The following is an 18165-nucleotide window of genomic DNA, read 5'->3' as shown; positions in this document are numbered from 1 at the left end:
CTGACCAGATTAGCATTCTACTAACCAGTGAAATAACTTCCCCAAATTAAGTTTCTTTTCATTTATTCAAAGGGAAAGTATATTTAAAACATGGACTTGGTGAACAGACATATTTCAATTTGTTATAAAACAGCAGTCTCTACAGTCAAAGTTAAATGAAGATAGAGCAAATATTTCTACAGGTAGTAAGTTCCTCAACACAATTAGAAAAGTTGCAGGAAAGGCTGAGGTGTAGGAATATAGAAACATTAAACACCTCTTCAGAGTGTTTATGAGTTCATAAAATGTTATGCTTTTTTAAGATCATGACTATTACAAACAGGTATTTAGGATAAATAGGAGAAAAATCATCCTGAACAAATTATTTCTTCTAAATTATGTACCAGTGGTAAATGGTATTCTTCCTAATTATTTTAAGCAAAAAATGCACATACTTAACCTACAACAGCTTACTTTTCCTAAATTAAAAGGAAAAATCTTCAGTTGCAAATGCCTTCTTTACATCCCCAGAGGGCCAATAACTCTTTCAAAATTTGCCTGAGAGCATCACATGGACTGGAGTTTTCTATGATCAAATGCCTAATTTCATTCTTCTCACATCAAAATAATGTGTACAAAGTCTTTCATGTACCTTGCAATTTATCACTGCTTTGCATTGACGTTATAATGCTGACTTGAAAATATAAACTTTGCTAGAATAAAAACTCAATGAGAGAAAAGAGTTTGTCTTACTCATCATTATATTCTTGGTGCCTAGAATAGTTTCTGGGCATGTATGGGATGCTCAATAAATACATGAAAAAAATGAATGAATACAGATATATAGTATTCAGTCTCATTCAGTAATTGTTTCAAGTATGATATATAGTATTCAGTCTCATTCAGTAATTGTTTCAAGTATGACTATCTCTCCAACTAGACTGCTATTGCTTACTATTCCATGAAGAGGAAAACTGAAGTTTCTCTCATGGCTCTCATTGTGAGGATGGCCAGCCTTCAACGGCAACTTATTTTACATTATGTAGTCCCAGGTAATAATGCCTATGATCTAACAGTCTCTTATCAAGAAATATCTTAAAAGTACCAGAGGATCTTCCTGACCCAGGGATTGAACCCTGGTTCACAGGTGGATACTATACTGTCTGAGCCACCAGGGAAGCCCTCAAAAGTAGCACGTGTGACATTAACTGTACTATTAGGTTTAGACTTATAAATTAAAGCTTGCTTACTATTACAGAATACACTGATTATGGTCTTTTCTTAGAGGAAGCTATATACAAGCTGACTCATTACAACAAAGTTCCAAAACAAACTATTCTTTGTGTTCATTTCTATTTAACCCAGACAATCTGGAGACAGTAGTGACCGCCAGTGCCCAGCTAAACTCTCCTGCTTGCAGTGCTATTGTTCTCATACACAAAGAAGAAAACACACACTTGCACAATAGATCAAAGGCTCTGCTATAAAAGCTCAGGGACACCAACACACTAATTCAGCTTAATTTTATTTGCATTTAGTTTTAACCAGAGTAATGCTTATTTGTTGATGGAAATGTTGGCATCTATCCTTCATTCTTCCTTCTGCCTATGGCTTCTCCTTCCTTATAAGCATGCTCAGGAATGCCAGAAAAATGTCAAATAAGTATTAAATATAAGCAGAGAAACAGGAGAGAGGCTGGTCTCCATGAGGTAATAACAGAACAAGAATACTATTTAATATTTACTAATGCTTTGTCATGCATGAAATGCCTTTGCATGTTTCTGGGTCCAACAGGCTACTGAAAGACTCCATTTTATGACAGCTGTGATTTTTCTGAGCACTGTCCCATGTCCTACTTCCTTTTTATTGCTGTCAGGAAGCTGCGGTTTAGTTCCCTATACTGACTTAACTGCCAATTTTGAAAGGTTATAGACAATACATTAGATTCAGCGAGAGCTGTGCTGCCTTCAACTTGGGAGATTAATGTGAATAGGTCAGTAGCGGGAGGCTCAGCACAGCCTGGGGACGATGGATCATGTCAGCGTGGATTTCATATTCATAAACAAATTCTCCATATTAAAAACTGGTAACAAAAGCCTTTTAAGAAGAAAAGAATAAAAGGTTGTTTTTAGAGTGAATAATTTCTCCAGAGACCAAAAAAGCATGTGAGCAGACAAATATGGAGATGCTTTATAAGCAGATACTTTGGTAATTGTGCTTGTAAGGTTGTGTACGTGCTCAGCTGCTCAATCATGTCGGACTCTGCGACCCCCATGGACTGTGGCCGGCCAGGGTCCTCTGCCCATGGAATTTTCCAGGCAAGAATGCTAGAGTGGGTTGCCAGTTCCTCTTCCAGGGGATCTTCCTGACCCAGGGATCAAACCTGTGTCTCCTGTATTGGCAGGCAGATTCTTTACCACTGAGCCACCTGGGAAGTGCCATGCCTGTAAGGTTACCAGTTTCCAAATAGAGAGAGATGGGGTTTAAACACCAAGAAAATACCAAAGCGGGTGTTATCATAGTCAATTGTCACCCCTACAAACAGCTCGCCCAGAGGGCTCACCCTTGGGTCAACTCTTGACACCACCACAGCTTTCCTTCACATTTTCTCATCTTCCTCAGTGAGCTCTCCAAAGAGGGAATTTTGGAATACATATCAGGCACAAGTGGCACTCCTAGTAAGAAGAAAATGCTCCAAGAACACAAAGAATCATCACTGACTAGAAAACAATCCTTGTTGATGGGGTCAACTACTGAGTAAAGACCAACTCACCTTGTTGATGCTACTGGCCTGGATTCTTGGGAGCTCACAGTCCTTTCTGATAAACCACATAATACAGCTTAATGAAACCAGATACCTGAATAGCATTTTTTATATTCAATTGAACAGTACAAAATAATGCCAAATGTATATTAATAGAATTCATCCAGGTGTTTTTGTTCTGGTTTTGGGGGAGTAGAGAATGTTTTGTAGCTAAATCGTCATGATAACCTAAACAAGAATTAGGTTCTACTGAGAAAATCATACTTCTACAAAAAGCCACTGTGTGGCACCCACACAGCTGAGATCTTTTTGTGGTAACACATACTCACTACATTCCCTAGGCCTAAATATCATCACCTCTGTGCTGTAAGACAGGGGTCACTAACTACAGCCCATGATCGCTCTTGCTGGAATATACCACGCTCATTCACTTATGTATTATCTATGGCTGTGTTATTACTACAGTGATGGAACTGAGGAGTTGTGACAGATAGCACATGGTCCACAAAGCTGAAAACATTTACTTTCTGGCCTCTGTTCCAAGAGATGAAATTCACAGTCTCAACAGACACTTATTTTTATATTTAAGAAGAACCCAACAGATCTCTTAATGAAGAGAACAAAGAAGAGGAGGGAGAGGAAAGGAAAGGAAGAAGAGAGAGAATCAGTATTATTATTATCCTAGTAATGTAGTAATGATGATGTAGCAGTAGTCATAGTAGCAGCAGTCTGGACTTGCTATAGAATTCTCCTGTTTAGCTTTGTGTAGATATTGGAGGAATCTTCAATGGATAAAAATATAAACAAAGTCAGTCTTTTGTATTTGCACAATAGAATGTCAAATCTGCTCCCAAACCTTTGATATCCCAACATGGGCCTCTCATCAATCAACAACAAAGGCCACTTCTCTTGGGACACTCACCAGATCTCTTAATCCTGAACTGATGTGCAAAGTACCCCAGTTTTATTCCTCCAAATCCCACAATGGTTAGTGGAGGGCTGTCTCTGACCTGTAGCCACTCCTCACAGGAGAAGCAGTGTGGTCAGGCATCATGGTCCGTTGTGGGGAGCAGCATATGGTGGGGAGGGTCACACTCCAGGTGCCACTGAGGGGGTTAAAGAGACCAGGGAAATGGCAGAGGGAACAGGCACAAGAAAAGAGTCTCCCTTGTGATACCCATCAGGATCATGAAATGTACATGGTGACTGGACTTTAGGTGCAAAACGGAAAAGGAGTGAAGCCTCTCTTCTGAGTCTGACAGGTGGAAAAAAATTGTGCAGGTCACAAGGAATCAGGAGTGGGGACAGAGAGAAATACAAGGAAGCGGCTGGCTTTGAGCACCTCAGATCTTAAAACTGGTTCAAGTTCTATACCCCCTGTGTCTCCTAGAGGCAAGAAGGCCTCCAATAGCACATGACTTGCATATTGCTCTGCAGTTTCTAATAGAAGTATAGATCAGATCAATATTACTTGAAAGAATATGGGCGATGTGAAAATCAGCCATTCTCCTCGGTTCTCTAAGTTCCATTCACGCATCGAGTCAGACTACCAAAAAAGCACACATCCAGAAGGACAAAAAGAAACAGCCTGGAAGCATCAGGTTAAGTGTCTATACAACTGCCTTCAAAAAACAGCAACCTCATTTTTGAAGGCTTACTTAAGGAAAAAATGATATATGACATCAACTTCTAGAACGTCAAAAACTCTAATGCTGCTGGTAGAGAACATGTTTTTCAGTGTCTCTTACCTAAGAATCCACATTGGAATTATCATACTAGTAACATTAGAATTACCATATTAGAAAAGCTTTACCTTTACTAGGATGATAATTCTACTAGTCAATTCTACTAGTGAAGACTATTAAAGTCTTTATCATATTAGTAAAAGTCTCTTTCCCTTGAGGACTGTTGTGATATTTTGTCCGACAGTAAGAATTTCCTAATTCATTGAGTCTTTGTGTTTTTTTTAATTGCCTCTGTTCTCAGGAAACTTAATAAAATTTCAGATTTACAGTAAGAACTATGATTATCCACCATGTGCCAGGCATGATCATGGGTGAGAAAAACAGTGACAAGATCCCTGCCCTCTTGGTGTTTTTAGCCCACTAGAACAGCCATGAAATAGATTGAATAGTAATGCCATGAATCCAAGGGCCCAGGCAACTCAGCCTTGGGACATGAAATATAAACACAGGGCAACCAAATTAGACCAAATGGCAACTTCATTCTTTTCTTAACATTTCAAAGAACACCAAAAGGACTATGATTCACAGTCTATGGAAATGCACTTCAAAAGTCCCTTTTCCCCTCACCAAAACCCTCAGAATCCATAGCTATTCCAGAGCCTCACTCACCCAAAACCTAAAACTTTCCATTCCCAGACCCATGAGGCTTTCTCTTCCCTTCTCCCAGCATTATCCATTGTAATTCAATTTAGCTTCTCTTCTAATAAGCAATAAAAAATCCTTACTCTTTAGGAGGAGACAATATAGGCAAAATAGGGCAGGGAGGTAATAGACATCTTTAACAAGGAGGAGATTTCAGGTCTACAAATGCTACACTTAGATAGTTTTTGTCTGACCATATAATTATGATTGTGAGAGAAGACTAGTGGGGGATAAGGTTATTCATTTACCATAGTGGTCAGAAGAGACCTCTCTCACAAAGTGATATTTAAAGCCAAGATCGGTAGGATAAAGAAGCAGCTACTCAAGGAGCTAGAGGAAAGACTATCCTAGTAAGAAAACCTCACGGTCGAATGCCTGAGGTCTGTGCATATTCTCCAAAAACTGAAAAACACATTCAATCTGGCTATAGGAAACAGGTGTGAGTTGTGGCTGAAGAGATGGGTGGTATAAAACACCATGCAGGGCCTTCTGAGGTCCTGGTAAAAATTTTGATAGTATACGAAGTGCCATAAATAACTAACAATGGATCTTAAGTAGGGCAGGACACAGCAGATTACCCTGGAAGCTTCTTGAAAAGCGGACTGATAAGGAGCTGTCAGGGAATGCAGAAGCTAATCAGAGACATGGAAGGCTTAAACCAGGGAGGTAAGGGTGAAGACTAAAAGCAAGAGGTCAACTTGCATCTGCAGAGACTGATGAGAAATTGACTACATGTGGAGGGAAAAGGCAAATCTTGACCTTCCATCTAATTATACATGAATAGATGGGATTGGGAGGAAGAGACTATTTGGATAGAAATATCAAGAGTTCAGTCTTGAAATTCAATCCATTATATATTAACTGAACATTATTGCATTTAGAAGCTACAGTAATTAAATTCAACTGCAATAGCTCTCTCAGTGCTATATGTCCAGGGCTTCCAACGGTGTCTGGCAACAAGGCAAAGTGCTCAATAAATACTTGGAGAATAAATGCAATTTCCTTTGATAATTACCCCTCTGGTATTCAGAATATCTGAGCAATACCTTTAGATTAAAACAAATTATATGGGACAAAATATAATTTTCTACTTAAAATGTGAAAAACATATGCATTGCTTTCATAGTCAAACTCCAAAAGGTGAATTTCAAGAAAATGTTCTTGTTTAGTGGAGCCAGAATTTGAGGAAAATGCTTTGAAACACTGTTCTGTGTGACCTCTGATTATTTAAATTTTTCTTTTTAATTCCGTGGCATGTGTGCTTTTCATGGTGAGTGACCTCAAATTCCTTCTGGAAGTAAATGGGGAATAAATTAGAAGGACATACTGTGGCTCAGATTAAACTCTACTGGTGGAGTTTCGTGGATGGAGTTCCACCCCTGCTCCCACCCCACACTGCCTTTCCGGGGTTCATGCTGGGAAATGAAACTTGGGGGCTGTCCCACACAGATGACAATGGAGCCTGGTCCCAGAGCCTCTCCCCAGCTCCGGAATTTCCATATGCCCTCTTCCTTCACTTCTCCTCACTCCCATTAGTCTTAGCATTTGACAGATATATACCGTGGGCTCATGTATTAGCAGACACTACTGGTTCCTATGCCATTTTTCCTTAGATGAGCTATGTGGCACTGTGCCTGGCATATGGCACACAGTGAAGAAATCTTAGATCGTATGGTGATTGTGTCATATGCATCTTCCAGGGGGCTTTTCTTATTCAAGGGAGTAAACCTAAATTGCTAGAATTTCAAAAATTGGGTCAAGCCAGAAGAAATTGCAGGCCAAAGCACCTTTCCGTTCCCTTCAATTAAATATTACAGAGGCTGGTTCAGAATCTACCACTTGCTACCACATGCAATGCATTTTCCCTCATTCTACTTTTTCTTTCTTTAACTTTTCCTTTTAAAAGTCTTCTATTATTGAATTCTTTTATATCATATTTTACCCAACTTGGACTTATTTCTGGAACATGTAAGGACACCGTGTGATCCTCCGATTCCTAGTCACAGTGAAAAAAAAAAAAGAAAAAAAGAAAGAAACCTGGCTCCAGTTTTAGATAACAGGATTTGAGTCCGGGTGCTTATTTTAGCACTTCCTGGATAAAGAAAATGCTGTGAACTAAGATCCTGAACCCTATTGTAAATGATATAGCATTGAACTTGTACAAATGTGCTGAAATACTCCAGCGATTGCTCGTTTCCTGAGCTACAAAATGAGTATGACAGGGTTTATTAATGTAAATCTAACAGGAGAAAACATTAAAAACATTTGATTTAAGGGATTTGGGGAAAACACGTCCAGAGCTTCCTAACAACTTTTATTTATCTATTTACTTATTTATGGCTGTGCTAGGTCTTCGTTGCTGTGCATAGTCTCTCTAGCTGCAGTGCACAGGCTTTGCGCTGCAGCGGCTGCTCTTGCGGTGGAGCACAGCCTCTAGAGCACTGGGCTCAGTAGTTGTGGTGCACGGGCTTAGTTGCCCCACGGCATGTGGGATCTTCGCGGACCAGGGATCGAATCAGTGTCTTCTGTATTGGCAGGTGGATTCTTTACCAGTGCATCACCAAGCAAGTTCAGCTTTCTAACAATATTTTTAACATGGCTATGGGCAGTGTTCACATTCGCACTTACTGACATTATTAGGAAAACTAGCTTAAGCTAATAAATACATTTGCCATCCTAATGCACACATAACTAAGTGAAACTGTGTGAGAGAGTGACAGAAAGTCCTTTTGGAAATAAGAATAAATAATGTGTATCAATCAGGCTTTTAAAGATCTAAATGTATTTCTTAGAGTGGGATCCTAAGAACTATAGCTCTCGAACATTATTTGACTCAAAAACTGTTTCACCCATCTCAAGAGCAATCGGCCCTGCTACCACTTCTCACAGGAGAAAAAGAGAAAAAAAGATTTCCTTCTTCCTGCCCTATCCAAGTGGGTCACTGCTGCTTTTCTCTCTGTGAAGTCTTTCTTCCAGAGGTTTGCCAAGTTCTGCTGTGGTCCACTGCATATTTTAAATGTTGGAAGTGGCTATGGCCAAAGAAGGTCAGAAAATACGACTTCTGAGTGGGCTTGGGGGAGTGCTAGGGAAAGACAGATGCTGCAATTTAGGTCAGCTCTGGGGAGATGATTTGTGTTTACCAGATACTTACTGTTTATTGGTGTTGGTGCTTTTCTATGATCCTTTTTAATATTCTAAATTAAGAGCAGTATTTTAAACTCCCCAAAGGTGATTTGCAATTTTTTAAAATAAAAATGATCCAATCATCCTATAAACAGCAGAGCTGCCATCTTCTGTAAATAGAACTGGCAAGCATTTCATCAGTCTTAAAATATCACCTCCTTTGATTTCCTGCAACCCCCCAACAAACGCCTCCCTCCCCCAAGTTCCTTAAAACAATACTGCAGAATGCTGTAGGGGACTTACAGGATCCCTGTTAATGCCAAAGATACTTGAAGAAATGGTCTGCGTCAAGACACAAGGCTTGCTATTTAACATGTATTATCAGGAAGGCTGCAGGGCTTCTTAGTTTTCTTTTATTCTCCATGGCTTACAGAATAAGAGTACTAGAACTTTAGATAATGGGTACAATAGAAAAATTTGAGCCATAAGCAAAAATTTAAGCCCAGACTTACCTAGATTATTCTACATTTCTGACGGGGCACAAGACCTGTCTTACAAAGCTGGGAGCAGGGCCTTCCTGCATAACAAGCTTCAAAAGAGAAGGGAGGAAATAAAATAATGGAACATTCTGATGCTCGAATAAAATCCTAATTTTATTTTGCTTAATTTTAATTCACATGCCATATGTGGCATAATCTCTGCTTAAGGAAGCCCTCAACTTTGAGCAATTCTCAAGAAAAGGTATCATCTGCATGGGCAGCCAGGGATACTCTGAAATGCAAATAGTCACGATGGATGTTTAATTACATTGCTGAGGTGCTTGGATGCCACTCACAATAAAGACGTCCACCCAGCTTCCCTGTGTGTGATGCAGCCATCTTGCTTGTGGTAGAACAATTTAAACCTCTCCAAGCCCTTCCTGCATGTATACACCTTTACGGCAGGGACTGAGAGTGGCCTACAAGTACCCACTTCTTACTTTCATAATAGGAGAACCTTGGTTCATAGCCAAGCATACTCCCGCTCAGAATGAAGACTGCATTCTCTTTTTTTTTTTTTTAGTTTTTCTTTTTTTAAATTTAAATTTATTTAATATATATGGAATTTAGAAAGATGGTAACGATAACCCTGTATATGAGACAGCAAAAGAGACACAGATGTATAGAACAGTCATTTGGACTCTGTGGAAGACTGCATTTTCTAGACTCCCTTGTCAGATACGGCCACAAGACTAAGTTCTGATCAGTATTATGTAACAAAAGTTTGCGGTGTTTCTTCACAGGATCCTTGAAAGTGGGGATCACCTTTTGCTGCCTAGAATGTAGATTTTATAGCTGGAGTTCCAGCTGTCTTGGACAACAAGGTGTGAACATTGAGGACAAAAGCCATGCAGACAATGGCAGAGCAGGAAGATCTGAGCCTGGCTTCCCGACAATACCCAGAGAGCCAGTATCCCACCCCTGTCCACCTACCCCAGATTCCCTTCCATGAAAACAGAGATAAGCATCTGTCTTGTTGAGGCTCTTGTATCCAGAGTTTAGATGTCTGATTTATGGCAAGTGAACAAAATATTAAGTGATACACCTGTCAATACAGTCCAAGGAGCCTGCCGACTCTGGATAACAAATTTAACTTTTCTCCTCTGCAGAAATTCCTTCACTCATGTAAAGATTAAACAAGTAGAACCCATAAGAAAATACCAGCATAGCATCCTTCCCACAAGAGCAAAGGGGCATTAAGGTCAATTCTGCCTTTGCACATAATCAGCAACCCCACATCCTGTCACCCCAGTCCCAACTGATCAAGTCCAAATACTGCCTATCACTTTAAACCTCTCTAAAACAGCACACTTGGTTATGATGTAGCCCACAGCTCATCAGAGAATGGGCAGAGGTCACCAACTACATCACTCGTGCTCCGAACCAGAGAGGTCCCTATACAATAGTCATTTTATGGATGCATGCAAATACTAGGCTCTTTTAATTACTATAATCAATAACAATACATTAAAAAAAACTATAATAGTATACTGAAATATGTATTCTGATATTGTAAGTCCCTAGGGGTACAGGGATACGAAATACAAAGCAATATTAAATAAAAGTGATAACAACAGATAATGCTTGCTATTCACACCATATCCTGCTGTTGTACTATCTGGCCACCATACTGCTTGACACATAGTATCTGGAATTCAAAATATCATTATTCTTATTTTACCAAGGAGGAAACTGAGGCTCTGAGAGGTTAAATAAATCGGCTAAGACTATGCAGCCAGTTCCTGACAAGGGTTATTGCTGAACCCAGAATTGCCTATAAGGTTAAAATTATTTTAGCTGTACAATCTCATCTTTCAGAATTTTAGAGATAATAATGCAAGGAAAATTTCTATTTTTCTCACTTAAGCACTGCAATAAAATATTCTAATCTTATCTCCATTTTATATCAATATAAGCATTTCCAAAAACAAAGGAAAGGAAAAAGCAAACAAAAAATCCAATAGAATTTGTCTGCAAAAGGTAAATTATGTTAGAATACAAATGAAGCAAATCACAAAAGTGCTTTTCCTTAATTTCACCTTCTGCTACCAGTTTCAATTTCAGGGTGACCTATATGTTTCCATAACAAGGGTCATTATACACCTTTTAATGCATGAACCTCAAAACTGAAAGAAAACTCCTATAATGACATATTCTTGTATAATTACATCTCTGTATGCCATTCCCTTTGAAACAGGTCTGATTTGTTTCCTACCTCTTTGTTGAGTCTCCACTTTAATAAAAGGAAAAAGCACTGAGAGAAATTAGGTCCTGAAAGCATTCATTGAATATGTCAAGCAATTTACCCAGAATGCAAAAAAGAAATAAGTTAAAAACAAACAGGAGGAACAAACAAATCTGTTTAAAATGAGATTTTTGCATGTATGAATATGTGTGTGTGTGTGTATGTATCTGGGGGTATTTCTACTTAAAGATACATACAAAACATGGCAATTACATTAAAAGTTTATCGGTAGAATAATTAAAATTTTCAGAAGCTGCTGAAAGCTAAGGAATCAAAATACACCCATGAGAAGAAAGTCAAACAGAAGGCTGGAGCTCCCTCTTTCTTTTTTTTGAAGAAATTCACCAAGACATCTCTCCTAGGAGACCCAAGTTCTCCAGCTGACAGCCCAGCAGCATAGCGCTCATGATCAGTGTTTTCACAACCTCTGTACACATGCTACAAACGCAGTGCATTTCTCGGTAGCTCATTGTTCATAAGAGACTTATGCAGTAGAAAAAAAGCACTTTTAAAAGTAGGAATACTCACAAAGCCATTTCAAACTGTTCCAGCCATTTTTTCTTTAAATCTTTTGTTTTGCAATAAAATTCTAACCCATTTTGTCCTTGGATATGGATGAGGTAGAAGCCATAAGACCACTGTTAAAATTAATATTCCTCAGGTTAATAGGTATCATTCATTAATAACATTGTGTTTTTCAAATCACTAAAATACCACCATAATCATCTACAAAACCTCTCATACGATTATCATCAAACTGTGAACAATCAAGATTATTGTAGTCAACTTCTTATCTATAACAATTGCTATGCCAAGTGCATTTTGCTGCCATGTTCATCAAGGCATTAGAGAGGATCATATCACCTGTGGCACTGTCTAATTATTTCTCAAAGAGGCTTGTCTCTAATTAATCTCTAGAAACAAGAAGACCTGGATCAATGAGCCACCTCTCACATTACTGTAGCTCAGTTGGTAAAGAATCCACCTGCAATGCAGGAGACGCTGGTTTGATTCCTGGGTCAGGAAGATTCCCTGGAGAAGGGATAGGCTACCCACTCCAATATTCTTGGGCTTCCCTTGTGACTCAGCTGGTAAAGAATCCACTTGCAATGTGGGTGACCTGGGTTCAATCCCTGGGTTGGGAAGATCCCCTGAGGAAGGGAAAGGCTACCCACTCCAGTATTCTGGCCTGGAGAATTCCACAGACTGTATAGCCCATGGGGTCACAAAGAGTCGGACACGACCAGGTGACTTTCTTTTTCACATTACTGTATTAGCATACGTTCCTTGGATAGTCAAAGTTATGAGTAAATTACAGTTGTTCACTTCCAAGAATTTACCTTTTTATTTTCTTTATCAGTTGTAGGATTGTTGGCTATTTTGTACTGCTGAAGATCTATTATTTCCTTCATTTCATAGTTATCACCTTTCCTTTTACATACAATCACTGCCAGATCAAATAAGAAGATATGCCTGAAAGAAAGAGAGCAAGAGAGATTGATTTATTTAAATAGCTTGGAAGAACATGTGTTAATTCTTCCCAAGTAAAGTTTAATTTATCCCGTGAGTTAAAGACAAAGACAATGCTGCACACTGAAAGAATGAGCCGCATGTCCTGGCACTGCCCTTTACTAAATGATAACCCTGCTGTACCTCAGTTTCCACAGTTAAAAAACAGGCAAAATTATAACAAGAATAATATGCACACTGCAGGGTTGCTGCCAGGAACAATTAAGTCATAAAGCGCTGTTCATGAACCAGTACTTTTTTCTTCCAGTTTAAAAGATAAACACCCATGGGAAAATATTAATGGCAACAATAGTGGTTAACATCTACCCTTGTTACTAGGTGTGGGCTAGACTGCCTTGAGAAGCATTCATCCCTTCCACAAAGATGGCTCACTTAATTTAAATCCCCAGGACCACCTCCTGAGGTAGGTATCATCACCGTCATTTTATTGAGGAGGAAGCCGAGGCTCGGAGAAGTCGGGTAACTTTCTCAGGATCACACTGCTAGTGGCTGCAAAGCAGGACTCACTCCTGGGTCTACTTGTGGAACCTGTGCTTGGCCCTGTATACTGCTCCTATGCTTTAACGGACAACTTGAAATACAACTGAATGGTGCATGACCCTAATGTGAGCTACAGAAATCATGGTTAAATTTACACCTTGATATTTCTCTTCTATCTTATGAAAAGCAATGTAATTGAGGGAGAAAACAAATCTTATAAATCCTATCATCCAATACCAACACTTGTATCTTTTTGAAAACTCTCGGTCAGTGATTAACACATATACATTGTGATAATGAGACATTCACACAGCCTTATTACTTGCATCACTTTCAAAGACTGTTTTCTGGGACAGGCTAAAAGGATGTGTCTCTCCTGAGACCTACCTTTAGAGCCTGGGTGTCAAGGTGGATGCAAGAGGGATGCTGCCCCCTACTGGTCAACTTTCTACTATCCTAAAGTTCCAGAAAATGGCCATTTCAATCAAATACATCAGTTTAACAACCACATACATATAGATAATTAGGGACACCAGGCAAGCTGACTAATCTTTAAGGAACACACCTACATATTTCCCTCAAGAAAATCTCACTTAAATGGCCCTTATTTGGACCTCATTCTCAAGACATGTTGTATTACTTTTAGTTCTTTTATAATGCATACCAAAAAGTAAAATTAAACAATTGTGTTTTCATGGTATCTATTATTATTTTATTGCTCCTCTCATTTTAATGTGTACTTTTTTACTCTAGCTGACATTCTAGATTTTTCTTTTCCTTCTGAAGAACTCAAACTTAGGGAAATAACAGATACCAGAACAAAGAAGGGAATACCTAACATGTCCATAGAAATTAAAAAGCAATAGATTGGTCTCTTCCCTTATTTTTATTCCTTTATTTCACTCCTTTATCCTAAAGGAAACGTCCTTAAGATTTTCTCAATCTCCTGATACTAATAACTGTTTTCTAAATAAGTACTGATCCTTCTCACCTTTCTTGTTTTGTATGTTTGTCTAGAGTGGTTATTCGAATTTCACCATCTCCCTGAGGTCGTCCAAAAAGCAAAACGGGTTGGTTCTAAAATAGAAAATGTACATGTCTCAGTTTTTCATAATCACATAAAGACAGAAATAAATATTAGTGAGGATATTTTCTAGGCACAACTTCCTTAGAGCAAATTTTATCATTTGACCTTTTGAGCACATTTACTCTAAAAAGCTCAGGTCTGTATGATATACGTTCAAAAACAACCTGTCCATGTTCATCCCAGCAGGCATACTGAAGACATTAATTAATTTTACTTACAACCCTGATAGAGAAGTTAGCTACCAAAAGAGAGGATTAACTGGAATAATGCAAATCACAAGAAAGTTACAACTGATACTTCCTGAGCATCCACTGTGGGCTAGCCAGTGGAATGGAATACGTACAGGACAGAATGGTATAGACCCTGCCCTCATGAAACATACTGCCCACGGGGTGACAAATATTCACCCAAGTATATAATCACAAACGTGTGATTGCATGAAGGAAGAGCAGAAGCATGCATAGCTGGAGGACCTAATTTGGTCTAGGGAGTCAAGGATGGCTTCCTTGAGGCTAAGATCTCAAAAATGAAAAGTCCTGACTTAATGATTTAAAATAATAAGCCATTTCCCAATAGGCAGACAATAAGAAGTTTTAAGTATTTATGAGCACCTAATCTACAAGATGCTAAAGGATAAAAGAACTGACTGAAAATATCAATAACATCGATGAGATTACATTCTAATAAAAAAGATATGTAATTAACTGTACTACAAAAAAGTATAAAGATTAATGCTTCCTAATAGGTAAGACAATCATAAAAAAGGTCAAAGTTAGGGTCTCATACTTCCTGATTTCAAAACTTACTACAAAACTATGGTAATCCAAACAGTGTGGAACTGGCCTAAACACAGACATCTAAACCAATGTAATACAACAGAACGTCCAGAAATAAGGCCTCATATAAAGGTCAAATGATTTTTGACCAAAGTGCCAACACCATTTGGTGGGGGATAGGAGAGCCTTTTCAACGAATAGTGCTGGGGAAACTGGATATACACAGGCAGAAGAATGGAGTCAGGCCCTTATACTGTTTTCAAAAGCTAACTCAAAATGAATCAAAGAGCTAAAAATACAAGACTTAAAGAAGAAAACATAGAGGAAAAGGTTTATGACATTGGATTTAGTAACAACTTCTTAGGACACCAGAGGCACAGGCAACAAAAGGAAAGGTGGACTTCATCAAACTTTAAAATTTTGTGCAAACAACACTATTAACAGAGTAAAAAGGCAACCCACAGAATGGGAGAAAATATTTACAAACAAAACTGTGATGAGTTTAATATCCAATAATTCATAAAGACAGAACGTAGAATGGTGGTTGCCTGGGGCTGGGAAGAAGGCAGGATGAAGAACTAGTGTACAATTTAAAAGGGCAAATTTAATATATTTTACCACAATGAAAACAGCTATCTGGGCAATGTGCTATAGAATTACAAAGAAAGGGGGAAATGGCAGATTAGGGAGAGAATCTTTTTTTTTTTTTTAATTGGACATCAAAGAAATTTGATAGGAAATTACGAAAAAAGATATTCTGGGCTTTGACAACATTATAATAAAGGCCTGACTATAACAATGTATGGCAGGGATTTCTCAGGCAGTCCAATGGTTAAGACTCCACCCTTCCAATACAGGTGGCAGAAGTTCAATTCCTGGTCGGGAACTATTAATAAGATCCCACATGCCGTGCCACCACACACACAAGAAACGAAACCAAAAACAAGGCAGGGCAAATCGGAGACCTTAAAATGCAGCAGGACAGCTGGAACGTAAAGTATGTGGGCCGTTATTAGCTGGATAAGTTTAGGAATACAGATTAAGGCCAAATCATTGAGGACCTTAAATATCCATGTTAAGGAATGTTGACTGAATCCTGAAGGTAACAAAATCCTGACAAGTTTGGGAAAGCAAGCGAATGGAGAAATCCACGTTTTGGAAACACAGCTATGTGAAGAGGTAGTTAGAGGCTACTGTGATTGGAAAGGTGGCAGATGGAGTCCTGAAAAGGGGAAAGGGCTGTACGTGTGGAAAGACCGACACAGACCAAAGCTGTTTCAGAGAAAGAAGCAATAAAACTGCCCCACCAAGGAACGTATCTTAAATCCACTCATTTATCTGTTTTCTCTACCCACAGCCTTAACCAGACTTCCATCATCTCTCTCTTGAAACCACCTCAACAACTTGCTGACTGGTCTGCCTGATGAAAGAGTTTTCTTGACACATAAATCAGACTGCAAAACCCTCTGGTAAGAGCCTTTCACTAGCTTCCTGCTGCAATCCCTCAGAGCCTTGTCCTCCAAGGCTGCGGGGTACAGTTCTCCGGTCCTCCTCCGTCACTTCAGGGCCCATCCTTCTTCCTTTCACTCTCAATTTCCAGCCTCTCTTGTCTTGCAGCAGCTTCTTTTTTGTAATTTTTACTTTTTGGCTACGCCATACAGCATGTGGGGTCTTAGTTCCCCACCCCCTGTACTGAAGGACTGAACCCGTACCCTCTCCAGTGGAAGCACAGAGTCTTAACCACTGGATCACCAGGAAAGTCTCCTGGCTCTTGCCCATTTCTGGGCATTTCACTTGCTATGGCTCCTGCCTGGAATCCTCTCTGTACAGACCTTCATGCCACTGGCTTCTTCTCATCCTTCATGCTCAAATGAGAAATGCCTCAGAAGGCCTTTTCCTGAGCATCTTATCTAAACTAGGACTCCCCTCACTAGCCTCTGTTGCAGCAACCTGTTCACAGCATTCATCTCAATAGAGCAGTTTTAAACTCTTTTTACTGTCTCTTCACCCATGAGATCATGTTGCTCATGGTTATAGCCCCAGCCCCAAGCAAAACATCTGGCACACAGCAGTCACCCAGTAACTATACATAAAATGAATATATTAACAGGGCTCTACCATGAGTATGTATGGGGGTGAGGATAAGAAGAGAAAAAAATGGATCCAGTGTTTAGAGTTGGGACTACTAGGGGCAGAGGTATCACAATGTGATTAGGGACAAGCGATGGCAGAAGGTCCCTGGAGAGCAATGTGTCACAGATGCCACTGAACATTCATCCCTGTGGACTCTGTCAAACAGAAGTCAGAAAAAACCTAGAATAACAGAAACTTGAAGGTAAATTATTTTTTCTTCAAAAACAACTCCTAGAATGTCCCCCAAGCTGTGGGTTAGAGAAGCTGGATGGAATGATAATTACATACCAAATTTTCTATAGATAGCTGAAACTGTTTAATTTCACGAAGGGTCTCATTATCTCTTTTCACTTCATTCACATATTGTGCCAAGTCCTAAAGAATAAAGAGAAGGGGAGAAAAAGAAGGCACGATAAGATCAGACAAGAGATGAGCACTGTTTGAAAAGAAACACATCATTAATTTCATTAGTGATAAAAGTTACCGCCATAACTTTTCAACGACAATGAAATGAAAGCCCAGTCAATCAAAGCTGCATCTCTAAAGCAATTTAAAACCGTCTGGAGTACAGCTGGGAAGACTGAAGCCCTGTCCTTTACCACACCCTTGAGGAGAGGGAAGATCAAACACTAAACAAACAAAATAAGCTGCCATGCAGAACAACAAAAAGGAAACCAGGTCGGGAGCATGTAAATTTCAAACGCTGACCTTGAGGGAGTCACACTTGTACTTGAGTTAGGAGGACAATCATGAAGGATTAGACAGGACAGAAAAGTAACTAAAAGTGAGACAATGAATCCAGCAAGGCTGTTGTCTGTAACCAATTAAGTGTCTTACTTCTGGGGAGCATTAAGTCAGTGGTGCCAGGTCAATTTCAAAGAGTTAATAAAGGGGAAGGAAAGAAGAGGAGAGAAACCAGGGCGGGAGAAAAGGAATGAAAGAGCACAAACAACGCTGGCCTTGCTTTTCCACATGCCTTTACCTATTTTGAAACATCTTTTCTCATATTTGAGGAAACATTAGCTAATTTTTCCATACTGTAACCAGCTATTTTTATTATAGGTGCTCCAGATTTTTCCTGTTTTCTGGGTTCTTTTTCTTTTTTCCCCTATCCTCTTATAT

The 18165-nt window shown here is 39.2% G+C and overlaps 1 protein-coding gene across 3 annotated transcripts in view; it reads right to left on the bottom strand.

Moving 5' to 3' along the window:
* Positions 1-18165, bottom strand: part of VAV3 (vav guanine nucleotide exchange factor 3) — a 432801-nt gene that overhangs the window by 189561 nt on the left and 225075 nt on the right. For all 3 annotated transcript variants that reach the window (XM_059885057.1, XM_002686162.6, XM_024990050.2), the window contains exons 12-15: positions 17332-17418; positions 14039-14124; positions 12378-12510; positions 11566-11675 (exon numbers count right to left, since the gene is read on the bottom strand). In XM_059885057.1, coding sequence (XP_059741040.1) covers positions 11566-11675; positions 12378-12510; positions 14039-14124; positions 17332-17418 — 416 coding nt within the window. The remainder of the gene's footprint in view (positions 1-11565; positions 11676-12377; positions 12511-14038; positions 14125-17331; positions 17419-18165) is intronic.

The sequence above is a fragment of the Bos taurus genome, chromosome 3, assembly GCF_002263795.3.
Source record: "Bos taurus isolate L1 Dominette 01449 registration number 42190680 breed Hereford chromosome 3, ARS-UCD2.0, whole genome shotgun sequence".
Classification (NCBI taxonomy): Eukaryota; Metazoa; Chordata; class Mammalia; order Artiodactyla; family Bovidae; genus Bos; species Bos taurus.
The sequence above is the reverse complement of the archived record's forward strand: the minus strand, read 5'-3'. Positions and strand labels throughout refer to the sequence as shown.